The sequence below is a fragment of the Camelina sativa genome, chromosome 18 (assembly GCF_030686135.1).
Source record: "Camelina sativa cultivar CO46 ecotype springtype chromosome 18, ASM3068613v1".
Taxonomy (NCBI): domain Eukaryota; kingdom Viridiplantae; phylum Streptophyta; class Magnoliopsida; order Brassicales; family Brassicaceae; genus Camelina; species Camelina sativa.
In genome coordinates, this window is record NC_141897.1 from 15,044,223 (window position 1) to 15,071,373 (window position 27,151).

At 33.7% G+C, this 27,151-nt stretch overlaps 4 protein-coding genes across 4 annotated transcripts; 2 read left to right on the top strand and 2 right to left on the bottom strand.

Annotated features, from left to right (window-relative positions):
- Window positions 1-1,218: 1,218 nt before the first annotated feature.
- LOC104761183 (gibberellin 20 oxidase 2-like) lies at window positions 1,219-2,993 on the bottom strand. Its single transcript, XM_010484222.2, has 3 exons — window positions 2,311-2,993; window positions 1,835-2,156; window positions 1,219-1,744 (listed from the first exon to the last, which is right to left on the bottom strand). Exons 1-3 carry the CDS (start codon window positions 2,859-2,861, stop codon window positions 1,472-1,474), a joined length of 1,146 nt encoding a protein of 381 aa, XP_010482524.1. The 5' UTR covers window positions 2,862-2,993; the 3' UTR covers window positions 1,219-1,471.
- An 8,822-nt stretch (window positions 2,994-11,815) lies between these two features.
- LOC104761184 (phosphoglucomutase, chloroplastic) lies at window positions 11,816-16,710 on the bottom strand. The gene is made up of 22 exons (XM_010484223.3): window positions 16,239-16,710; window positions 16,063-16,128; window positions 15,912-15,956; window positions 15,738-15,830; window positions 15,606-15,658; window positions 15,379-15,430; window positions 15,226-15,294; window positions 14,958-15,026; window positions 14,737-14,859; window positions 14,587-14,639; window positions 14,329-14,407; window positions 14,178-14,242; window positions 14,036-14,103; window positions 13,819-13,937; window positions 13,655-13,729; window positions 13,447-13,562; window positions 12,805-12,946; window positions 12,638-12,719; window positions 12,512-12,558; window positions 12,348-12,425; window positions 12,140-12,245; window positions 11,816-12,056 (listed from the first exon to the last, which is right to left on the bottom strand). The coding sequence occupies exons 1-22, from the start codon at window positions 16,428-16,430 to the stop codon at window positions 11,989-11,991; spliced, it is 1,860 nt and encodes a 619-aa protein (XP_010482525.1). The 5' UTR covers window positions 16,431-16,710; the 3' UTR covers window positions 11,816-11,988.
- Window positions 16,711-21,203: 4,493 nt separating this feature from the next.
- LOC104761186 (putative fructokinase-7) lies at window positions 21,204-23,627 on the top strand. Its single transcript, XM_010484224.3, has 7 exons — window positions 21,204-21,647; window positions 21,937-22,142; window positions 22,244-22,456; window positions 22,539-22,736; window positions 22,838-22,978; window positions 23,066-23,182; window positions 23,270-23,627. The coding sequence occupies exons 1-7, from the start codon at window positions 21,626-21,628 to the stop codon at window positions 23,411-23,413; spliced, it is 1,041 nt and encodes a 346-aa protein (XP_010482526.1). The 5' UTR covers window positions 21,204-21,625; the 3' UTR covers window positions 23,414-23,627.
- Window positions 23,628-23,703: 76 nt separating this feature from the next.
- LOC104761187 (uncharacterized) lies at window positions 23,704-26,221 on the top strand. Its single transcript, XM_010484225.3, has 7 exons — window positions 23,704-24,218; window positions 24,323-24,354; window positions 24,480-24,577; window positions 24,688-24,770; window positions 25,167-25,244; window positions 25,345-25,443; window positions 25,659-26,221. Exons 1-7 carry the CDS (start codon window positions 24,132-24,134, stop codon window positions 25,917-25,919), a joined length of 738 nt encoding a protein of 245 aa, XP_010482527.1. The 5' UTR covers window positions 23,704-24,131; the 3' UTR covers window positions 25,920-26,221.
- Window positions 26,222-27,151: the final 930 nt, after the last annotated feature.

Consider the following 27,151-nt stretch of genomic DNA (forward strand, 5'->3'; position numbering starts at 1 on the left):
ACCGACTATCAGATATTAATGGGTTCACGGGCCTAGTGAGAAGACGTGGAATCCATTAAAGAAAGTGGAACCATGGATTGAATGGACATAGGATCCACTAAGAAATGGGAGTAGGGGCATTACAATTATCTAACCATGTTTTTTTGTTTCTCGTTAATTTAACAAAGTTACGCTTAATTAGCTGGTAATATAGAATTCACGCAATATATATATAGATATGTAATATATATTGTTTAATCTCCACAAATGACAAAAGTTTACTCAAAAAGGTAATATAAGCATTGTTGTGTTAAGTAACTTAAGACGTGTTGCAAAGGACAGAAGTTAGGGTGAACATATACGGTTCAAAAGGGCGATATAACTTTTTACCGAGGTAAATAAAAAGGTGTGTATATATATATATTTGACATTCATATATATATATATAAGCATTTTTTTGTTTCACACATCTCGTATCAATTATTTTAGTCGTTTGATTCCCGCGATCGGACAAAATTTTAATGTTCCTGAAATGTTTTCGAAATTTAAAAACGTGAATAAATAAATATAATAGGAAAATAAACTCAATAATGAGTTGTAAATTGTGCAAGAAAACACATACAAGTGTCTGCTACATGTATATCTAGCGTGCCAAACAGGTAAGATTCAAAGGATGATGAGCATTATTAGGGTTTTTGGTTCTTATGTTTGCAAGAAACAGAACATTCTTGGGTAGGTTTTGGTGGCCCATGTGTTTTCTTTTCTTATGATGACTCTTACTACACTACATGTTGTTGATGTATATGATGCACGACGAATTTTATGTCTTTAGTCTTGAGTTACTGGTTAATGACACTTGATGTGTACTTTGTTCTTGGATTTTTCTTACTCTCTTTGTCAACTTCCTCCAATCAAATCCGCTCCGAAATATTATGACACGTAGATAGGACTGACGTTCTGTCCCGTTCCCCTCCGATTTGGTGACAATTATGTGTTTCAATCAAAATCCCCTCTTTAAACGGAAGAATTCGCGGAAATTATAATTTTAAAATGAAAAGAAATTTTATTAGCTTTATGATTGTAAAAATTAACCGGAATATTTAAAATTATAATTTAGTAATAGCTTTATGTTATATTTCTGCCTCTTTATTTTTGTTTAAAGAATATTAAACACATTTGGAACATGATTTTAGTTGCGAAAATTCTTGTTCCGAATTAGAAATGGAAATAACATATATAGATCAATAAACCGTCTCGTTCCCATATATTTACGTCATGAAATCCCGTTTCTACCACACCGTCACGCGTATTCAACTTAATGAGCATTCATATGATATGCCATGGTCTAAAATTTGAAACAATATAAAAACGTTATAAACTTCGAAATCCAATTTAATGGATTTACACCATGAGAACAAAGGACACAAAGTAGCCCAAAAAAAAAAAAAAAAAAAAAAAGAGGACAAAAGAGTTTCGATAGGAATTTGGTTTCTTAGATGGGATTTTTCTTGTTGCTAATCACCCAATTTGAAAAGGAATCGAGAGTATTCACATCCGCTCTGTAATGATTTTGAGTAAACTCAAGGAACATAGACCAAGTGAAGTCAGGATATTTTCTTGTTTTCATCTTCTCCAAGATCTCACTTGGTGGTCTCACCACTTTGTCTTTCTTCGGACACAAGAAAAATGCCATCGATTTCCTCGCGCATTCTCTATTCACAACCGCTCTATGCAAACAACTCTTGAATATCCCGTTCGATAGAGCCTAGACAAAACCAAAGTTTAATCAACCATTTGTGTATTGAGGTAACAATAATGTCAATTATTACTATATATATAGTTATCTATTAATTACCATGAAAGTGTCACCGATATTGACAACGAAAGCCTTGGGATTGGGGAGAATGGACCGCCATTGATTGTCAACAAAGACTTGAAGGCCATTGACTTGGTCTTGATGTAGGATGGTTAAAGAGCTTGGATCACAATGAGGTCCTGTACCTAACGTGAGATCTGGTGTTTGGCATGGAGGATAATGATTTAGTCTCATAATCGAATCATTCTCTTCGAAAAACCCTCGGAAATAGTCTCGGTTTACGCCTAAATTTAGCCCCAAAAGCTCCATGATCTTGAGTGATAGGGAACTCATTGCTTCACAGTAGTCTTGATACACCTTCCTGTGAACAAAACCGGGAAAATCATTAGCTTGACCGGTCAAATTGTTTCCGGTATGAGAAAACCGGTTTATTTAAAGTGAGACTAGATAACAGAGAAACAAGGGTTTGCTCTGTTCTGTTTTGTGGTTCTTGTTCTGTTTTAAAAGACACGTACCCGAAGTGTTCGAACTCTTGTCCTAATGTATCGGAGAAGTAATTTTGAACTGTTCTCGAGCCACTATTCTCGTTGGAGAATCGGAAAGAGAGAGTCTCCTTCCACGGGAGCTTGGTGGAGAATCTTCCGGTGAAGCTACTTGCGTAGCCACAGCTCTCACCGGGTTTTCTCTGAGCTCTCTGTTTTCCGGCGAGAGGCATGTCGAAGAAACGTTCCATCAAACGTTGAGCTTCGGATATGAGTGACTCGCTGACGCCATGATTGAGGACGAGAAAGAAGCCGTGTTTGGTGCAAGCTTCTGCTATGAGTCTAGAAGCTTCAAGAGTAGAGTCTTGCCTTGAGAGATCGATGAAAGGGACGTTGAGCTCGGGGATATCAATGGAAGGTTTCTCTTCGTCTGGCCAAATGAATTGGTTTGGGATTTGGTTTTGAAGGTTAAGAAGAGAAGGGTTGAAGATTATTGGAGGAGTTTGGTCGTTTCCAAGATCTTGTTTTGGTTCGTGTTCTTTCTCTGCCGGAGATGTTGTTGTTGTTGTGCAAAGTATCGCCATTTCTTTTCTTTTTTTCTTGGAGAGTTTTTGGGTTTTTGCTTTGTCTTGTTCAAAGTGAGTGTTGTTGAGGAGATGGGGGAACAAAGGGTCCTTGAAGTCTTTATATAAGCAAGCTTCAAGTCATGTTAGTGTACATTTGTTTGGTTTTTAAAATCTTTCTTATAATAATTGTTTTTTTTCTCTCATATTTTTTTGTCTTGAAGGGCTTTGCCACATGGGATTTCGTACTAATCTCTTTATAAGGTGAATATAATAGTAGTGTAATAAATAAAAAAAATTGCGTATATTGAACAAAATGTTTTGGTCTTTTATCAAAAGGACAAAAAGAACTAGACGACAATTAAATCCTAACTTAAATGTGTATTTGTTTCATGTGCTTGGTATTCATGCATGTTGGATTCAATCTTGATGTTATAAAATACAATCTTATCGGAATCTTGCAATCATTTCATGTAGATATTGTAATCAAAATAGTTACATGTGTGTATCTAGACTATACCACAAAAGTGTTAGAATGTATAAGCGTAAGACCTTAATAATTATTTTTAAAAACTAGAATTTATCATCTATAACATCCTAAAAATTTCCTTTATGTACATTCTACAATGTAATACTAACTGAACTTTTTGTGATCAAACATTTAATTCACTGTAAAAGAAAAATCGGATTTGACCACTATAGATGTCACAAAGACAGATATATCCTTTTAGAATCAAATTTGGCTTCGGTCCAAGAAACAAATTGCCATGGAGATAGGGACTGATTGGGTATGAAAATCACATCAAAACTATATTGTTTGTAAGCAAGCAAAATTTATGAAATCAATGGATACTTTTGTTAGTGTCTGTTTTTATAGTTGGTAGGAAGAAGAGGTTCCCGAGGTTATGTTTTGGCTCTATTAGGAGAAGTGTTGGTTCCATTTACTTTATTTAGTTTCTCGTTTTACAGAGTTTTTGAATATATTATTCTTTTTTACTTTAGGTTTTTTCTTGGTTGTTTGTCGAGTTTTTATTGGATGTCTAAGAGAAAATGAAATAGGAGAAAAACATTTGTATTTTCAGACTTTAGATCCAAACACAAGTAATAACTTTGGGCTGCTCTTATTACACTTAAATGGTAAGATATGGGGTCGATTTTGCAAACCCCACAACCTGCAGGATCTCTTGTAATTATGCCCAAATCATTCATGGTTGGTTCGACCAACTACGACTTTGAAAAAGTTCGTAGATTCGTTATTTTAGTGACACTTTATCATTTACTCGCATTTAGGTTCGTAAATAATTCCTAACTTTTTCATCAAAATTGAAAGATTTATAAGGAAAAAACAAATACAGGATGTTATTGTAATATAATCGTTACTTTTGCATTTTTATAATACACCTAGTGTCTTTTTCATTTCCAGTTTATGATACAAATATATTCAAAGATCATCATCTTCTAGCCTTATCATATTACTATAAGATGAAATTTCTAATCTTCTCGGACATTAATGTTATCAAACAAAAATTTGAAACCATATATATACATTTATTTCTTAATTTTTTACTATGATAATATTAAAAGTAACTGAAAATCTGTATATTAAAAATCTGTATATATATTTTAACTAAACCGAATTGAACCCGAAAATGGATCTGAATCGAGGAATTGTGTTTATTTGCTTTATTTTGTCATAACTAAAATTCTACAAGAAGTGTTTCTTCAAAACAAAAAAAAAACTCTACAAGAAGAAAATGGAATGTAGAAGTGTGGGAAAGGCTATTTTCTTCACACGTGTGCTTATTTGTCCAAACTTGAAACTAATAGGACATGGAAAAGGACAAAGAGGAAAACAAGTGTTGGGTGAAGAGAAGTAGGTGGTGGGGACAATAGATACGAGAGAAGTGAGTAGAAGAGCATAAGATGGTACGCATGATTTCTTTCTCTCTTTGCTTCTAACTGTTCTCGGAATCCAAATAGCCCAATTTCAAAACCCCCATTGGCCACTTCTCTGTTCCTCTCACTCTCTTCTATTAAAACACTCGTCAAAATATGACTCTGTTTTTTTTGGTTTTGGAAAAAAAAAAAACTCTAAATATGAATCTTGGTTTGGAATATTAGTGGCTAAAAAGGTCATCTTTCCTTTTATAAATGTAGGATATTTGGTGTAATCATTGAATTCCTAAGGGGGGTGTGTATTCAGCCCCGTCTCAAAATTTTTTTTTGTCCCTAGTCATATAATTTTTTAGGACCATTTTCTAACATAATTATTCTTTTTTTTTTTCTGGTCCCCATTTGTTTAATATTTTTTTTAAATTTTTTTATGTCTCATGGTTATTGCCCGTCTTGCCCTAGGTATGAGCCAAAGTTGGGTGTATTGAAACAATGATTTTAGAAGTTTTTACGGGATTTAGAAAATTTGAAATTTTGATAGATTTTAGGGAATTTGATATAATTTATGGTAAAATTCTTTCAAATCCCACCTAAAACCATGAGATTTGGATTTCTGTATTTTTAAATCATCAGTTCAATAACAGTGGATTTGAATGGACTTTTTAAAATTTATGATTGAATAACATAGAATTTGTAAAATTTACACAAATCACTTAAAATGTCAATTTGAATACACCCCTTTTATAGGGATTGAATTGGTTATTGTAAATCCTAATTTTTGGTTTAAAGAAGAAAAAAAATACAATTTTTGGAATTTTTATACAAAAACTAAATTAAGATCCACATATCTACTTGGGTATAAATATATATATATATATATATATATATAATTTTATTGATAATATTTGAATCTTAAAACCGGATTGGAATTTCACACACTATATTTTGTAATACAATTTAACTATATATTTCATCATAGTATGTGTATCATTTAAATAGTATGTGTATCATTTAAAATATTTATATCTTAGTTAGTAAGAAAAACAATTAAAATTTGACAAAACATAATTAATGAATAAAAAAAATGAAAAGTTCACAAATATAATTTCAAAATTAAAATTGTCTTAGATCATTGTTTATGATATGTTGTAATATCATAAATAGTAATTTTACCTCATGTCATAGTCACTCACTAATCATTATAAATGCGTTAAAATTATAACAAAATATAAAACAGTTTTAATTATTTTTTTGATCATAATTAACCAGATTTTTAATTATATATACGTCATTTTAATGGATAAGAGCTGAAATTTACATATCAAAAATAATATGTTCGATATATATATGAGGTGCCTATATCTTTCAAAATTAACAATACATGATCAATAGTGAAAAAGAAATGAAAAGTCCACAAAAATATTTGGAAAACTAACATTATTTTTCATATGTCAAACTAATTTTAATGTTTTAAAATTAACATATCTTATTCTATTATATAAAATTTTGTTTTGTTAAAGTTAATAGGTCACATGATGTGTTACACAATTAGGTTGTCAAACACATATAAAAAAATTAACTTGATGCCTGTCCGAAAATTTCAATATGTTTAATTTTTGATTAGAAAGCAAGAACTAAATCTGATTTGATTTAACATATGGACTAAGAAACTTAACTGTTTGACCAATGAATCAAGTCTTTCGGGACTAGTTACTTTCTCATGCCAAAATTTCGATATATTTATCATGAGATATTTTAAGAAAAAGAAGAAAAACATATCAGAAAAAAAAAGTGACAGATATTTCAGATATGGGATATAAAGAAGTTTATTTGCAACAAAATTATATAAAGAAGTTTTTGTTTTCTTGATATAAAGTACAGACATGAGATATTTATTGGCTCAATCTCAAAATAGAAACTTCAGTCACAACATCTATCGCACATGGCCTTGTGGCCCTTGTCCAACCACTTAATGCGTTTTATTATAAAGATGTTTGTACTCCATCAGAACTTAATCTCAATTATAATTTCTATATTTTTTGCCAGACAAAAAGACAAAAAGATGTGAGTTCCATTTCAATCCAATATATTCATCTAATCCTAATTAATTTAAGTTTAACCTTCTTACACATAATAAGAAAATAAACTAAAATTCAACTAGAAATACATCATTATTGTAATTAACAATTTTCTATAACTCAAAGCCAATATTATTCAGTTTTTTTCCCTATTATACATCATTATTAAGATATTTACTAATACAAACTGCATAGAAAAATTAAAAGATTTATCTTTTGAAACAATTTTTTTCTCTAAAACTTGAATTAATTAGGAACACAATGAATACAATATTTTTAAAATAATATATATATATATATATATTGTTCATAAAAATAATTTGAATTCAATTTTAACCATTATTTTTCTCTTAAATTTATTTCTTTCACATATTTCTATCTCTCATTTTCAATACATTAATTTTTTTTTCATTTTTTCTAATCACGGTAAAACAACTACCACAAATGGTAGTGTCTGCTGCAATTCCTTCTTTTAGTTATTAAATCAAATAAATTCAGAATAAAAAAAACCCTATTACGATTTACATAAGGAAAATTCTTGATCTTGCAAAAAGAATGCTAAAATATTATTCAGGAATCAGGATATTAAAATTTTAGTAATATTTATACTCATCATATTATTTAAAGCTACTAGAGAGCACAAAAAAAAGAAATTAAATTAAATTATAATGATAATGATAATTTTTTAAAATAATATTTTGAATAAATTTTATGTTAATTATTTATATATTTCTAATAATTCAAAACGAGATATGGAAAATAACTCAATTTTCCCAACCAGTATATTATTTATATCAGTTTTATTTTAAAAATAATGAATATTTATTTACAAATATATTAGTTTATCATACCAATAGATAAATTTATTTAGATAAATTTTTAGTTATTATATTATTATTCAATAATTATTTGATGATAGTTTTAGTTTTAGTCTTAAATATATTTCTTAATTCATCCCAAATTCACCCCAAAAAAAGCATGATTCAGTTAAACAACGTTAACCATTTTAGTTAGAATCAACTATTTAGCCAAATTCATCCGTTACTATTTAGACCAATTTAACCAAAACTTTTATAAAATACCAAAAAGTGTTTGGAGGTTTTGACATCTTTCCTTATTTTCAGAAAATTGCTTTCTAGTATATCTATATAGGCCCTGTTCGGCATTTCATCGCTGCGACAGCGATCCAAACTAGAAAAGTAGAAGAAAATAAGAAAGAGAAACTTAGATCTCTCTTCAGAGATTTTAGCGACAGCTTCTCAGGAACTAGCGATAGAAATTCCATCTCCTGCAACTGTATTTTTTTCAGATCAACTTGATTTTTGCCTTTGTGAACGTCTTTTTTTTTTCTGTCGCCATCGCTATCGCAGCGATTAGATAACGAACACGGCCATAGACGATTTTACCTTCAACACATACTATCACATAGATGTACGATAGACACTTCTACTAACACAAATACTGATACTGTAGCATCCATATTAAACACTTTTATTTAGAATAAGTTTCTACTTAAACCAATATGGAAACTCGGATACATTTATTTAATAATACAAAACTTTATTCTCTAGGGATCGAACCTTCTATTGTCTCAATTTGTATTGATGTAGATTAAAACTCATGAAAAAAAAATATGTCAAAGAGTATATTGTACAAACAAATTATAATAATGTCACGCCACATATATAGGCATCATCACTAATGTGCGCAGCTATTGCCTTAATAGATTCCGGTAATTTTGAAGAGATACACTGTACACACAATTGATACGGTCATCAATGAGAAATTAGTTCCCATAAGTAGTGAAATAATATTTCTTCTCATATCCAAAGAAAATCTTTAGGTAACTGTAGAATGTGGATACTGATAAGTGATAACGATTCAACCACCAATAATGTCAACTACATAGTGCGACAGTAAGACAAGATGCACGTTGGTTACAAAGGTTGTAGTGGTACCTTGTCTCAATTCGTTAACTCTTGAACACCTCTTCAACACAAAGTCACTTTCTCTCATAATTCTAGAGCCATCACTAAAACTATTTAATATTTATAATATGTAGAATCAAAGTTATAAAAGAAATGTTGCAACTTCTTGTATATTGAATCGTAAAAAGCAAGACCTTTTTATTTTATTTTAACAAAAGTAAAAATCAAGACCATATATACACCCAAAATTCACTAAAAAAAGTCATTGACCAAAAAAGTAAAAAAGAATTAAAAGTTTGATTGGCTCGTTGTTTGCCATCAAGATGGCAATCACAAAGATGATATGAAAAGTGGCAAGTAAAGTAGTACAACTTTTGCTACACCGTTAAAAAGTTTGATCGTTGCCAACCGAAATCAAAGTCCTTTGAAATTTGTTTGAATAACTTAGGATCTTGTATTGAAGATTCACACAATTCGAGTTCGTGAAGAGGCAAGCATTATACAACCACCATTACAGTGCGAAGATTCAATTCATTATCACCTGGTTCCAACTTCTAAGGTTAATATACAACCACCATTACATCCTTAAGTCGTTTAAAATTATTTATTTATAAGCATGCTAAGCTTTTTCGGTTCTTTAATTCCTATAATGATTTTTTTTTCTTTTCTAAAAAGTGTTATAAGTGAAATTACCAAAGAGAATAGTTAAAGTTATGGATGGTTAACGAGTAGTAAATACTGTAACAAGAAGTCATCCAATCCCTTGTTAGGATATATCATAAAGAATGTTATTATGACCAAATATATTGTAAAATATAAAATGAGAAAATAAATACTCTTTCTGTTTCTAAAAAATTGATATTTAAAAGCTTTTACACATTTTAAGAAAACAATGATTACTGAGTTTAAATATATTTTTTTGACTAAAGAGATATTATTTAATTTTAAACCAATAACAATTCAAAATTTTAAATGTTTTCAATGATTATTTCTTGAAATTTATAAAACATCATTCTTTATGGGACAAAAAAATATTCCAAAACATCAACTTTTATGAGACAGAAGGAGTAAAAAAATAGTGGAAATTAAATTGAGGTGAAGCATATTAATCAACAACGAAAACAAAAGAAGTACCAAAATTCACTAGTCCTGAGCCATGACAAATAAAGACGTCCAAAGTTTCTACTTTCTAGGGTCCATCGATTCTGTTACAGAATACCAAACTCAAGAAAAGTCATACAAAGAAGTATCTGAAAAAAATATTATCAATTTAGAATAAATTGATGTTAGTGATGTATTTGCAACACTTGTTACGTTCATATTTATTCTTTTCTCGGGTGGAGATATCTGTACATTTTCTATTTTTGGAATTTAAACCAAAATGATTATAAGAAATTGACGTAAATAGAAAAAAAAACGTAGCAACCCAAAAACAAAGACAAAGTGATGTAAAGTTAGAAATAAAAGAGAAGTCAAAAGCGAGCATTATATTTTACTTTCCATGTACGAGCCAATAAAAAAACTATTGTTGTCTTGTCACTTAGCGTCTCTACTTTATAAACCACTAAAATAGATTCCCTACCTTCACTAAACGATGAAAAAAAACTGCTTTTGACATGACAATCTCACTATCAAACTATAACTTCTCCTACTCTTATCACACACAACAGGAAATTGCAGGTAAGTGTTTGATATCTCCAAAACAGATTACAAACAAACAAACCAAAGGACCTACTTCTTCACTTGTGTTCCGTACAAATAAAAAAACTCAAATGTTCTATTGACCAGACAGACCTTACACAAGAGATGCATGAGGCACCACACGAATGGATCAGAAACCGAGCTAACCCGTTAAACCCGAGGGAGAACAGAGTGATCAGGTCAAGGAAAACAAAAATGGGATTACCAAAAGAGATGAATTAAAGAAGGTGGGGAACAAAGGGGGGATATGTGCTTAATAGAGTTTTTTTTATCTTTCTAAATTCAAAAAGGATAGATGAAGTAACAAATGCTGGACCCTAGGAATGGACTACGTTTCGACATCGGATTTGTCAGTCACATTAGGACACACAACACAGTTCCTCTTCCATTCTCTTGTTTATCCACTTTTAAAAAGATTACCTTCTTTTTTTTCTCTCTCTTGTGGCATTATTGAGTGGAGAGAGATTGAGAGTACTTAACTGATGACACTAGACAATCAGGGAGCATATATGATCTCCAATAGATCTTTGTTTCTTGATTCCCCTAGAAAAAGACATGACTTTATCACTAATAATGCCAAAAGCATGTCCCTCACTGTTTAGGACATTAGAATGTGACCCAGGCGATTGAGCGCATAACAGAAAATGATATAGACATGATCAGAAAATTAACAAGGAAATATCTTTATTTACCAAGAATCTCTGTAAATATGTATGTGGGTAAGTGTTTTATTCAAACACATCTTGTTAGGTCATGGCGAGTAAGTGCTTCACAATCCTGGTCAGCAAACCAATCACATTGAATATACTGGAATGGAAGAGTTCTAGTTTCTTCCCTAACTTTTTCCTTTTTCTTTCTAGATTCTAAACAAAAATAACCAAGAAAAATGATATTGGGCTGTGTGTGTTTGTGTGTGTATAGTGGAAGTCTTACTTGAACAGCAAATGGACTGGTCTTTGAAGGGCCATTGGGAGATAGTCTCTATCATTGAAACTTGTCAGCTAAAGGAGCCTGCAAATACATCGACTGAAAAAAACAAGTACAACTAACTCTTTGCTTTCTAATCTACTTGTGCCACTGCAACTGAATATTCACTTGGTCTCCTCCGAAGAAAAAGACACCAACCAAGAATAGGGAAGATATAACAATTGAATTCACGAGTCCAATACTAAGCAGCATAAGAGACAACTTTTTTCATCATATAGGTACATGACTGTGCATATAGTATCCAGTAAGGTAGTCTAGGGCCTAGGCGACACAAGAAAATAGAATACTTTCATTGGCATACCAGATATCTTACACTAAGCATTCTTTTCTACGACATAGATCTCTATCTTATATAGCCCATGATCATCGGAGATCATGACTCCACAGGTGAAGGAAAATATATCCTTTTATTTATGTAGAAAGACGTATATAGTTATACATGTTACACAGATAAGCATTTCATTGCCCTGGAATTTTTAAATAAACATGGCAGACAAAACTGAAGTCAGGAATCCAACTTGCCTTTCAAAAAGGACCATGTGACACAGAATAGTTTTTTCTTCATGTAATGACTGTGGGCTTCTCCCTCCCTGTGAAGTCCTTCAGCTTTGATACAGACAATGCAAGATCTGTTACATAACAACCAGATCAATTATTACTACAGTCATGAATAAGACATCTTTAAGTCTCCCGAAACAAAACAAGAACGAACCAATTAAAGGTTTTAGAGCTATTTGTGCATCCACATCATGCTTTGAAACATCTGGCTCAAATTGTTCAATGTATATTCGAACTGTAGCACCAGCTGAACCAGTTCCCTGGAACAAAAAAAAAAATCTAAGTTAGGTCACTGTGTAAAGGCCAATGTGTTACATATGAAATTAAGAATTTGATTTATTTTGGAAGAATCTACAACATACGGATAAACGAAATATGATTCTGGATCCATCCGTGAAAACAAACCGAACACCTTGCTTGGATACAACACTTCCATCAACCTACACAGAAATGTAGAATTTTCTCAGGATATCAAAAGTACAGGCATGGGTGAATCATAATCAACATTTTTTATTATCGGACTTACAGGATCTGTGTATGAAAAGTCATCTGCAAACTGGAGGACATAGTTTCCTGAGAGACGAAAGTTGTTATGAGCAATAAAAAAAAGTTATTAAATACGGAGAAAGAAATGGACTGGGATGAACCTAACCATAACTTTCACCGGCCTTGCTCTTAGACACAATATCTCTAAGATTCTCTATCATTTTATTGGCTCCTTCAGATTCACATTCCTGACACAGTCATAAGACACTGAGGGGTTTCTACAGTAAAATGTAATACTCTGAGACATGTTACAAAAATCATACACAATCTTACTTCATAGTCATATCTGGAAAAGAAGTTCCTTCCATACGTAGCCCAATACTCTTTCACAACATCTGCAACAGACACCAACTTGTCCCCTGCTTTCTTGTCCTTGTTGCGATGAGCTAGGATCGAAAGCCACGCCAACACAGCCCTGTCATTTAAGGTTAAAGTCATCCTACGACGTAAAAGCAGAGTAGCATATCCAAAGCTCTGGAATGGGATTGAAAAAGCCATATACGTAGAAAGCTTCATGAAAACCAACTTCACTGACAGCAGGCATAGATTATAAAGATTTGAGTCAGGAACAATTTCAATTGCCACCTTTGTCTTAGTAACGAATCTATAGCTAAATGATGAAGTAAATCATGGGTGATTCCAGTTATAGAAAATCAAAACTATTAGATGGTTCAGGTCAGTATTTTGGGAGTTTCACTCACCGGATTACCAGAGATCAAAGTGTCATAAAATTTTGAAAAAGACATGATACAATGCAGGATAGATTTAAACACCATTCACAAACTGATATGTGATGATAAAGCCATTAAGACGCCCACTAACATAGATACTGAAAACATTGCATGTCGATGGTTGGTTTATCGCATATTCATTCACCCAGTTGGTAATGAATATAAGGTTTAAGGAAGAGAGTACCATATGCCATCCTTCTCACGGATGTGATCAGAACCTGTACCAAAGCTCTCTTCTCCACAGATTGACAATTTTCCAGCATCCATAAGATTTCCAAAAAATTTCCATCCGGTGGGAACCTAGAAGAAACAAGTTACCTTGTCAAAAAGTTTTCTCTTGATATATCAGGTTGCAAATCTGGAAAATCCATAGGTTGACTAAAATGGTTGACCTCGAAGAAAGGAAGCTTCAACTTCTCGGCAACACGATCAAGAGCGCCGCTTGTTGGCATTGAGCGTGCTAGCCCCTGAGCATAAATTCCATATCCATAAACTTTAAAAGGCACTCTACCTAATAGAAAATAACGAAAAGCATTTTATGCAAAGCAGTCCATACCTTAGGGCCAGCTCGGAAATATGGGATTGCTTCTTGTGCATTGGCTGCGATGATAGCTACAGAGTCTGAAGGAGTGACAAAGAATTTGTTTCCTAAAACCATATTTCTGTCACCATCACCTGTCAGAAAAATGCACTATTACGGTGACTGAATTCGGGGCCAATGTTCTCTCCTAAAAGAACAAAAAAAATTGAAAGATATCTGTCCACAATCATACCATCACTTGCTGCTCCGAAATCAGGTCCATCATCACGATACATGACATCAACCAAATCCTTTGCATATCTATATGTAAGAAGGTTAATAGAAGTTACATTGTAAGTGAGTATGGTGAAACGTCTCTTCAGTTTGTTTCTTACGTCAAATTAGGATCTGGATGGCCATGCCCAAAATCTTCCAGAGGAACCCCGTTGGAAATTGAATCCTACAAACATGCTTAACATCAATCATCTGAAATATCTAGACGTTCCAAAATTAAATGACACATTTATCTTAATGTCAAAGACATACCGGTTTGGCTCCAAGATTATCGACAAAAATTGGTTTCGCATAGGCACCAGTAACAGCATGCATGGCATCGAACATGAACCTAAAGGCAAGGAAAGAAACAAAAGTATATAAAAAGTCATCAAACAATGGCCTAATTTCGGTTCTTAGCACGTTGAAGGGCTCTGCAACCAGGCTGGAGGCGCATATAATAGGATCATCAACACCCAAAAATGACATTATAAACTTCTAGCCTGTTTGGCTCTAGATGTAAGAACATACCCAAAATCTGGTCTTGAAAGAAGACCTCTGATGAGATCAAAGTCAAACACATCCTGCATAGAATACCATGGACATAGGTCACATTTCTAATGTCAAACAAACCCAATATCATAAGAAAAGAACAGAAGAAGCATATGAAGGTATTCTTACCTCCATGAGCTCCAAGTAGTCGGAAACGGGATCTATAACTTCCACACTGAAACTCCCATATTTGGTAACGCCAACTTGGGAAAGATCAATGTCGGGAATTTCTGCCACCTTAATCTCAGATATCTGGAATAGTGTACCAGAAAACAGCCCATTATACAAACAATTTGACGGACGCCACCATTGCAGTGATCATGAAGGGAAAATTTTGGCTAGATGCTTACTGAAAGTGTATTTCCATAAATTTTGTCAGTAATGGATTCAGGAGCCGGCTGACCACTGCTGTAATTGAACTAGAATTTAACAAAGATAAGATAAGGTGATTAATTAAACTTCCAGCAAAAAGCTGATTGTAAAGTATAACTCAATTGTCGTTCAAGACCCAAATATCAACACATAATGAAAAATAGTCTAAATTAATACTTTTCACATATACTAAGGTTACAGATTATTAAATGAAAAGAATGCAAAGGCATGTCACTGATATATCACCTTGATACCCCAGTCATATTCAGGTCCACCAGGATTATGACTTGCACTCATAATAAATCCTCCATTTGCCTGTGAAAATTATTATTACAAAAATGAGAAATAGAAAAATGATGTTGCACTTTTAAAGAAGAAGAAAAAAGTAGAAAAGCTTGCCTTTCGTTTTCTGATTACAGCAGAGACTGCTGGGGTAGACAAAATGCCTTCCCTACAAGTATTTGGCTATCAGCTTGATAAGTAAATAAAACCCAAGGAGGAACTGACAGACTAGCTCAACAAACAACCCTTAAAGTTACTTTCTTACGTAAATAATGTGATACCAATAGCTAGGGAGACCAATCTTTCAGCATTGTAATTCATCATCGAAAAAAAAAGAAACTTACTTTCCAACTAATATTGTCCCAACTCCATTCCCAGCAGCAATTTTGATGATGATCTGTAAGAAAAACACACACGGCTTCAACAAATGAAATGAGTTTGAGCAACATATAACTTTTGAAAATACTAAAAGTAACCTGTGAAGCCTCCTTGTTGAAGTAACGACCATCACCTCCCAAAACCAACGTCGCGTTCTTATAATCCTCAAGTGGTAATGAATTAAACAATGCCTAAGCCACAGAAACGATTAAAACTATTCACCAATGAACTCAGAATAGGAAATCAAAACTGGAGTTATACAAAATCAGAACCTGAATCCAGTTGGCTAGATAATTCTCTTCCATGAAAACTTTAACCTGAACTTAAAAAATAAAAAGTGGAAGGCAATCAAAATCACTCCAACACTTGAGATATTCCAAAAATTCGGAAAAAAAAAAACGATTTGATTACAATCAAAATAACCTTCTTCCGTAGGCCGCTTGTTCCAGTCTTCTGACCTTCAATAGGCTTCGTCGGCAACGATTTAACCTAATTTTTTTTATAAAAGAAAAAAGCCAAAAACGAATTAATAACAAAAAAAAAAAAGAATATTCAAAATTCGAAAAAAAAACGCAGCGAGAGATGAAACAAAATAAAACCTCAATGCTATCAGTTCCGGCGACGACAGCCCCAGAAGATGAAGATAAAGCTACAATTGACTGCAATCGCGAAGAAGCCGGTTTGGTTCTGAGTTGAAATCCGGAAGAGAGAAGAGAAGACGGCGAATACTTAGCGCCGGAGAATCTAGAAAACAGGAATACGGTATCGAATCTCGCATAAGTGGACGCCATTGTTGAAAATTGAAATACGAATCGATCAATGAGAGAGAACTGAGAAGTGTCCGTTAAAAAAAAAAAAAAAAAAAAGAGTGAAGAAGAGGAGAGGATCCTGGGGAAGAGAAAAAAGTAAAGATAAATTGGGTTTTAATCAGAATCCACATGTACCAATGCCTTCGCTTATCTAGAGAGACTCACACTAGTCACACGTGTCACTGTTTCGATTAGTGTATTCTCGGGTCTGTCAAATAAAACTGTTGTTTGGTACTTGTAGCAAAAAAAGATTTGGTAGCTTGTGGAATAATGGCAAGATCTTCTACTAAAATAAATGTGAAATATATACTACTAGAGTGAGCACATAATTACGATCTTAGTAACGTATATGGTGGGAAAATATCAATCATCCCACATAATTACGATCATAGGTACACCCTATCCCCAAAAGAAACGTTAACCATTTCACCATTTTTGATGGCCTCCCACAAATAATTTGGGCTGTCTTGATCGACTCTACCTCTACTTGGGCCTCTTCAAACTTTTGGAAACACCAACTTCTAGTCCTGGGCATTCAGGTCTTCGGGTCGGGTTCGGGTAGGAACAGGTCGGATTCGGGTTTTACGGGTAAGGGAGTTTAGAACTCAATAGGGTAAATAAAAAATTTCGGTTTGGGTTCTCTCGAATTCGGGTCGATTCGGATTTGAAATCTCAGAACCGGTAAAAACCCGAAAAAACTTGGTTTCGATCGGTTCGGATAAATTTTACCCGTTTATACTAAAAAAATCCTGTGTACCCGATTTATAATGCAATACCCGAAAAAATTACAAACAAATGTTAGGTGAAACCTGAAAATTTCACATCTGAAATTCAAATCCAAACATCTTAATAGATAAATATGGAGTACATTCATCATTCTCAAATTCATATGACAAAGAAAATATTTAAGCAAAAGAAGAGATAGTAGAAAAGTCTCTTAGAAATCCAAAGTCTGATGCAAAACAAAGATTATATATAGAGATAGCAGTAGGAAATACTACACATTCAATCTTCATAATTCAGACTTGAGTCTCAGAAATAGCAATTGTTCTCTCTTAGGTCTTATACAATTCAAAAAGAGAAATATATAACACATGTCAAATTCATTATAATTGGAAAAACAATATCAAAAGAAGAATTCAGAGACTTACTTATCTCACCCTAAAGATCTTGCATATTGAAATCAGGTTCAAACTCTATAGAAAAATAAATAAAAACATAATGTTAGAAATCACAAGCCATAAATCAGAACAATAACTTGTAAGCGTTAAAAGTAGTTGTTGAATTGTTGTTGAATTGTTATCTCTCATAAGATCATCTAGCAACTCTACTTCAGCAAGTAGTTGCTGAATTGTTGAGACTCCTTTTTCATTGATGTGGATCTCACATTTCAACCATTGCTCAGTACACATCAACACTTCAATTATGTAGTGTGTCAAGCAGCTTCTGTATGGAGTTACAATTCTACCACTTGTGCTAAATGCAGATTCTGATGCTACTGAAGATGCTTGCATTGCAAATATATCCTTAGCTATTAGTGATAGAACTAAATACTTCCCACTGTTGACCTTCCAAAAGGATAACACATCATATTCTGTACCTTTTAGAAGATTTGAAGACTCGACATTCTCTTTCAAATACATATCCAACTCATTAGATGAGTTTTGAACTCCTGTTTCCTTCACAATCTCATCATATATGATCTCCATATCCTCAAGTACAACTCCATTAGGCAGAACTGTTGTCGGACATAAATCACTTCCAACTTGTTCTTGCTCTTGAGAATGATTCCACGACCCTTGTGATTGAGAAGAAAACCCATCTGACCCTTTGTTCAATAAACTTGCTCTAGTATACTCATCATACAAATCCATCAAGATGTTCTTAACTGAATCAGAAAGATGATTAGACTCCACAGAGTTCTTACCATATAGCCTATCAAAGCATAGCTCAGCAAACTTCAATTTCTTCCTCAGATCAAAAACGCTTGCTACCATCACAAGCCTATTCATTTCTACCTTATCTCCAAATGGATTCCAATACTTGTCCAGCTTTGATAACATAGATGATGCCTTAGTCTGCAGCTTTTGATCAACTATTTGTGTGCTCATCGAAATTAAGTTTTTAGTAATGAAGACTATCTCATTGTAGAGCTTATGAGATGCAACAGAGTTAGACGCTGAAAGAACCAATGTAGATTTGTAGAAGATGCCAAAATCTGAGCAAACCTTTCAACATCATCCAAATATTTTTTAACAGCAGGTCCAATCCTTTTAACGCCATCCACTTTTTCCAGAAAATAGTCATTATATAGTTTATCTTCAGCCTCCATCCTCTCAAATGTCGATCTAAACTTCAAAACTTGTTCTAGCATGAGATATGTTGAATTCCATCTTGTCTTGACATCTAACGGTACACTTCCCCTCCTCATCTTCCTGTTTCAACTCTAAAATCAAATGATTTCAATCTATTTGTTGAAGATCTCACATACTGGATTCCATTCCGAATAGCAGCCACACTATGATCAACTTCTATCAAACCATCCCTCACAACTAAATTCAAAATGTGAGTAGCACATCTCAAATGCAAGTACTCACCTTTTAGTATCAATGCATCATCTCCTCTCTACAACATAGCTGTTTTAAAATTAGTCATGGCTGAACTATTAACCGTAGCATTATCAACAGTGATGCAGAATACTCTCTTTACATCCCACTCATCTAAAACCTGAATAAGAACATCACAATTTTTTCCTCCCTTATGATCACAAACATGCTTGAATCCTATTATAATCTTCCTTAACTGCCATGTATGATCAACAAAATGAGCTGTTACAACCATATAGTTGGCTAAAGTAGTGGGACAAACCCATATATCTATAGTCAAGGACAACCTCTGCTTGTTAGTGCCAAGAATCTTCTTCATAGCTGCTTTTTTCTTCACATAAAGCTCAACAATGTCTCTTGTAGCAGTTCGCCGAGAGTGAGGCTTATACAATTTAACTTTGGAGCAGAAATGTCTCTAAGCTAAACACTCAACAAAAGATAATGGTAACTCAGCCAACGCTAACATCTCATTTGTAGCTTCTCTAAACACTGCTTCACTAACCTTACTCACTCTAACAGAACCATCAGCACCATCAGGAGTCAAAACAGTTTGAGTACTGTCTTTGTTAGCACTTAACCATACCTGGTATGATTTGCAGGTTTTTAGAACATGCTTCTTCAAACTGGAGGTCCCAGATTTGCTTGCACACACCAATTCTTTACCACAGTAATTGCAATTACATAGGTTTGGATTGCTTACATGGTGAAATGATTCCAAACCCAAGACCATGTCTTATTTTTCGTCTCAGATTCTTTCTCTTTCCCTTCCCTCTTGGTTCTCTTTGCATAAGCAGGTGTTGGAACATCATCGTCCGTCAGCTCCATCTCATTTGATTGATCACCATCCACATCACTCATTGGAGTATTTGTAGCTGTAGGACCAGAAGAGGCCATCTGCATAAAAATTAAAAATGATAAACAATTATGAAGCAGAAGTTTTCAAAGAAATCAAAAAGACAAAAAGCATAACCCATAAGCTTTAAAGTTCAAAGAAATCAAAAATCAAAGTTTTCACATTTCACAAATCAAAACATATACTAAATCTTACTAAAAAGGTATTCAAATTCCATAAAAAGATTTGGAGAACTGAAGTTACTGAACTATAATCAAAACTCAAAATTAGAAGTGATAAGTTAATACCTCCGATTGATTTCTGGACAACGCCGATGGTGGAGAAGTGACTAGAGACAATGGTATCAATGGAGCTTCTAGATCTAGGTTTGTGTTGGAAGGTAAAAAAAAAATTGATAAAGGCAACAAGCAGGAAAATATTGCATATCGAATAAATGCAAGAAACTCAATCGACTAAAGGTAAGTAGGAAACTCAATCGGCTGTTGGAATGTGTAAAAGTAACCTTAAAGAGCTAAAATCATATTAAGAGGTTTATGTATTGTCGGTTTTTAGGGTCTGTGTGTCGGGTACGGGGTAAAACCCGAACCAAACCGATACCCATGGGTACACATATATAGGACCTATCAGTATAAAATACCTATATCCGAGCCCGAACTGAACTGTGTTTTTCAGATCGGGTACGATTCGGATTTTCGGATCTGTGTTTTTTGCCCAGGGCTACCAACTTCTTCTCTAGCTCAACAACTCACACTTCCGATTCAAAATAACAACAATCAACTTAACTATTAGCAGAAAACTATATGAAAAATATACACCTATTTACAAATATTCATGTATCGTTTCGTCGTGACTTTTAGACAAATCCTCGGAATTAATACCCCAACCCCACCTGGCCACCTCTTCATCTCACTTAGCAACAAGTCAACTCTAGTCGGCAGCAGCATATTCATTTCCAAGTTCAAGATTCTGCTTTCGTAACTATTCATTTAATAAAGAACGTCCATCAACTTGTAATCATCTATTAGTAAGTATCTCTCTTAAACTTCTTGTAATCTCTTCTTAATTTCACGAGAATTTTTAGGAAAAAGAGAAAAAAAAGACATAACAACTAAACAAAAGAAAATCACGAACGGATGTTTCTATTTCTTGTCATCCAAAGAACGAGGCTTCTCTCATTCCCACTAATCGTACTTCACGGGAAAATATATAACACCCAAATCATGTTTCATGCCAGCCACATTAAGCACGCAATTTTTTCATCATATATAAATACTATAGGTTCTAATTATTATTATTACACTGAATCTGTGAATGAATTCAGCTACGATTTTTAAACCATTAAAAAATACACTGTTTACCGGAAAAAAAAAAAAGTTCAGGAAGGTTTTTAAGTTTCACTTGGTGAACACGTTGCAAAACATTTGACAATTATTTTTTTGTTTCTTTGTGACATCAAATATTTAACGTTAATATCTATTTTGTTTCTTTTTTGTCGGTTCATAGATATTTGGTGACGTCATCATGAAACCTTACTAATACATAACCAACTTCGTCTCTTCATCTCTACTAACAATTACCAAAACAGAAAAAAAAACAAAAGCACACAAATTTTCAAATCTTTCTTCTCGCTCGTTCTCTCTGTTCCTTCGTAGATCCCTCTCTGTTTCCTTCCGTTTTAGTCTTTTTCGAATCTGAAGATCTCTCCTTGTATCGAAATAATGGGTGAGAACGCCATCTCAGGTTCGTTTTCGAAATCTTTCTTTTGTTCTTGATCTGACGCTGTCGAGTGATCTTTTATCGAGCTGGATTCGAATTGGGTTTTTCGTTTTCATGAAATTAAGTATCTGGGTTTTATTTTTTATGCCTTAAAGCTTTGTTCTTTGATCATATATCTTCTTGGGTTTTTGTTCTATAGATCTCTCTCTGTTCATCTTGTGTTATATCGTTTGATTGACAAAAAGCAAGGAACTTTTTTTAAGTTGTTTGAATTCGAATTTTTGATTTGCATGTCTTTGTCTTCTGGTGATAGGGAATCTCAAGAATCTAACGATTGATACAAAAGATTCAGAAAATCTTGTGGTTTGTTTCGGTGAGATGTTGATTGATTTTGTTCCAACGGTGGGAGGTGTTTCACTGGCTGAAGCACCGGCTTTCAAGAAAGCTCCTGGAGGAGCTCCTGCTAATGTAGCTGTTGGTGTCTCTAGACTTGGTGGCTCTTCTGCTTTCATTGGAAAGGTCTGAGATTTTTCGACTCAGATAATAGTTTGTTCTTCAGTCATAGGGCTCTTGTTTTTGGGACCAATCTTAGTTTTTGATCTTGCTTGGAAAATATTTAGGTTGGTGATGATGAGTTTGGAAGAATGTTAGCTGATATTCTTAGGCTGAACAATGTTGACAACTCTGGAATGAGATTTGATCACAATGCAAGGACAGCGCTCGCCTTTGTCACGTTAAGAGCTGATGGAGAGAGGGAGTTTTTGTTCTTCAGGCACCCTAGTGCTGATATGCTTCTCTTGGAATCTGAGCTTGACAAGAACCTTATCCAAAAGGTAGATTAGATTTTTTAGTTACTTGGAACCACATTTTGGAATGAGAGACTTAAGTCCACTGGTTTGTTTTGTTTGATTACAGGCCAAGATCTTTCATTACGGTTCTATCAGTTTGATTGAGGAGCCTTGCCGTTCCACTCAGCTTGCAGCTATGAAAATCGCTAAAGCTTCAGGGAGTCTCTTGTCTTATGATCCGAATTTGAGATTGCCGTTGTGGCCATCAGAAGACGCTGCAAAGAAAGAGATCATGAGTATCTGGAACTTAGCAGACGTTATAAAGGTATATATGTGATGTTTTTTACTTCAAGTTAAGGTGAAAGACCAGATCATTATCACTAGTAGTACTTGAATTGACACAAGTTTTGTCTGAGAGTTTCTCAGGTTAGTGAGGACGAGATCACATTCCTGACTGGTGGAGATGATCCTTATGATGATGATGTGGTGTTGCAAAAGCTCTTTCATCCCGATCTCAAGCTTCTCGTTGTTTCAGAAGGACCTAATGGCTGTAGATACTACACTCAGGTTTAGTTCTCTTTTCTCTTAAACTTCTTCTTCAATATCAAATCTAAATCAGATTACTTATTCTTGTAGCTGTATATTTTCTTGCAGGAGTTTAAAGGTAGAGTTGGTGGAGTAAAAGTGAAGCCTGTTGATACAACAGGTGCAGGAGATTCATTCGTGAGCGGTCTATTGAACAGCTTAGCTTCTGATAGCACTCTTCTCAAGGTACTTATACTTACTTACTCACCTTCTGTGGCTGTTAAACTAGACTGAATCTGAACCATTGAGGTTAAACTACGTGTAACTTTGCAGGATGAGAAGAAACTAAGAGAGGCACTTCTATTCGCAAACGCTTGTGGAGCCATTACAGTAACAGAGAGAGGAGCGATTCCAGCTATGCCTAGCATGGATGCTGTTCAAAACCTTCTATCTTCTTCTTCTGCTCCTCGCTCCTAAAATGCTTCCACAAGTCTCTCTCTTTTGAGTGTACCAATTCATTACCTTTTACTGTGTTTTTTTTTGTTTTTTTCCCCAGTTTGTAGGAACTCAAAAATGTTGCGTGTGTTTGTTGATCTCCCGGAGTTTTAGTATTGGGGTGGTTTGGTTTTATGTTGTAAGTTAGGTTCTTCAAGACTCTACAACTTATACAAGAAACAACAAATATTTCTCACTTTGTAAACTGCTTGCCGTTTTTATGAATCAAGAACGACACACACACTCTTTGACGCAAAAACGACAGGTCTCGTGAACCATTAATTTAATTGTTAGTAAAAATAGCCGGTTTACGGTTTACGAGAGTTTCCCCCACAGATTCCTCCTCAACGTGAGTAGCACGTGATACCTTTTTGAAGTCAAACTTAATTGGGAAATGGGTATAACCGACATTTCACAATAGTAACGGCGTTGAGAAAGGAACGTTAAGTCTATAGTGAAAGTTTAACGAACTTTAAACTTTTTCGTTTTCGCCGTCAAAATCAAAATCAGAGGGACGATTCTCACGTTCTCCATCACTTCCCCTCGATCCAAACCAGAGTGAGGAGGGAGTTGGGAACTACACGCGAATCACGTCAACTCGTAATGTGAATTTTTGAAATCGAGGAAGAAGAAGAAGACGAAATCGGAGCATTTGATTTTTTGAAAGTTTGGGAGAAGAAGAAGGGAAGAGAGATAATAGATGATGGCTTCGGATCCAAAACTCAAGGCTGAGATCGGACCTGATGGTCTTGCTAGAGAAGCTCCTGTTATTGCTTACACAGAGAAGGTACAAAATTACTCTCTCGATTTGATTAATGTATGTATCTTCGTGTGATTCACTTTGTTTTACTGAACGCGATTTGATGATTTTTATTTTTTGTTATGAATCAGATAATCGCGGAAGAGCAAGTTCAGTTGAGGAAGTAAGTACTTGTTTTGTTTCTGATTCTGGGATTTTTTGTTTGATGCTTTAGGAATGTGAATGTAGTTGTTTCGTTTGTTGGGGAGAAGATGATAATTGAGTATCTATGTTTCATCATTTTGGTAGATACATTGAGGAGAACTATACAAAGATTAGGGATGTAGAAAGGGAATTTGGAAACCTTACTATGGAAATGAAACTCACTGCTGGACCTAAGAAAGCAGGTTTGGCTAGTTCATTGCTTTTTCATCAATGTGATGACATTGTTTTGTTAGATGGAACAGTCTTTGTTGATTTAACTTTCTTGTTTTCTTTTATTGTCAAAAACTGAAAGCAATGGAACACTTGAGAAAGAAAATTGAAATCGCAACTGAAAAGATCCATGTTGCTAAGTTGAAAGAAGAAGAAGCACGAGAGGTTTATCTCTCTCTTTCTTGATTTATGTAGCTCAGCGTTTTCTCCTGTCATGTTTTTTTCTGACTTCTCACATTGCACGTAGAGTTAGTTATCGGTTGATGTGAACATTTTTTATTGCCTGTTTTTGCCCCCATTAGCAGAATAAGTCATATCAATGGACATTTCAGATATCATGGTCTCATAATTATACTATTCAAGATAGCTGAGTAGATGAACTTTTGCTTAAGTTTCCTTTCCAAGAAGTTCTTCTACGTTGTTGCTTTTTACTTGCCAATGCTGGAGTATCCTGTTTCATCATGTCATGCTTTGATATATAGGAATTCAACTCTAATTCAGATTGTTTAACCCTACCTTTGAGGTCTAGAGATTGTTAATTTAACCTCTTTCTCTTTTTAGGCATTTGAAGCAGCATCAAAAGTTGTGAAGGATGAAGAAGCAGCAAAACAGAGTCTTTGTGAAGATTTAAACCGTCTGGTAAAGATATATTTATTTTCTGAAAAACTGATAATGAGAATTAATTTCTTCTCTATTGAGAAACATTCGAATTACTATCTTTTGTAAATTGTAAATGCAGGTACAAGAAAGCAGCAATACGCAGTACGCCAGACTTGAGGAATTGAAAAGGAGACTAGAAGTGCTTAATCCAAATAGATCATCTACTTCTGTTCAGCAAGTAAATAATCTCTCCTTCTAGTTGACATTCAATTTGTTTCTAGTAACACACCTTAGTCTAATTGTAGAGACACCAGATAATAACTGCATCAGTATTTTGCTAACCACAATAGATACTTTGCAACTGTTACATGAGGAAACAAATCTATTTGCTTGGCAATCAGTGGATACTTGAAAGATGTTATATATATATTTCTGATTGTGTTCCATATATAGGTCCAAGAAACAGAGACTAAATCTGTAGTAGACAGCTCACCAGCACCCAGTGGTAATCAGACTCACCCGGAAAAACCAGAAAATAACCAGGGGAAGGAGGAAGGAGGTAAAGAACATGGACAGAGGCCAGCAACAGCGGAAGGAGAATCAAAATCGAAAAAGAAACCACAGAATCAAGGAAGGGGAAGAGGAATTGGAATCATGAACAAAGGGAGAGGAGGTTGGACAGGTGCTGGATTCGATGTCGATGGTAGAACTTAAGATACATATACCTATAATACATTCGAAAGCCGCCTTTTCCAGTCAGCATTACATGTCATATATTGCTTACCAGGTACGTTACATTCATCTGATAATATTGATAGACCTATCCACAGAAACAGAGAACTCTCGTTTCAAATATACTTGTGTTGATGGAATGAAAAACCATTCAATCATATTTGGGTTTTCATTGATCGTTTCTTGAGTTTAGGTCTCTAATTTTGTACAACTGGGTTGATGTAACGATCTGAGAACGGTTAAGAGTTTTATATTGTATAAGATGTTGCCATGATTGGTAGTAATGGTGTGGAGGACAAGCTTCATATGTCTACATTTTCGATTTTGAATGGGATCTCCTGAAATTTAACTGAAACTGATGGTGGTAGATAAAGGAGTTTTGTAAATATGAAAGGTCAAAAGAGTAACAGTGAATCTTCTTTTAATGCTTCTTCTCTTCTCTTCTTTGCTCTGTGTGTGTGTCAATCAAAATAATGAAGGAAAAAAGATAGCTAGCTACATGAAGTATAGGTGAATACATGGTCACACATACTAACTATATTATTATATACTCAACTACACGAAGTATAAGTATATGTATTATATGATCACATTCATGAACTATATGACGTCATGTGCTCAACACCATAGACATACAATCTGGTACACTGATTGATTAATTCCAGTGAAGACCGATGTTGACTCCGGCGTTGACCAAAAAAAATTTCTAAAATTAAAAATTAAAAATAAGAAATTATTATATTAAATCATTTATGGTTTTTATTAATTAAAAAATATTCTATTCAATATCTAATTATTTTTTACATATTTCCTAAATATATCTTAAATGTAAACTAGAGAACCCAAACCTTAAAAAAATTTCTAAAAATTAATTTAACATATTGTAATTGTGTTAAAAAGGGTAAAAATGAAAATGTTCATATGCTAAAAGTAAATATTGTGAATTTCTTTTGTTGTTGTTTATATGTTAATTCAATATCTAAAGATATTTTAAATATATTTCCTAAATATATCTTAAATGTAATACAGAGAACCCAAACCTTAAAAAAAAATTCTAAAAATTAATTTAACATATTGTAATTATGTAAAAGAGAATAAAAATGAAAATGTGCATATGTTAAAAGTAAATATTGTTAATTTTTTGTTGTTTATATGTTATTTTGAGTATGTAAATTTTAAAGTAAAGAGTGTATAATTTTTTTTATAACATTTAC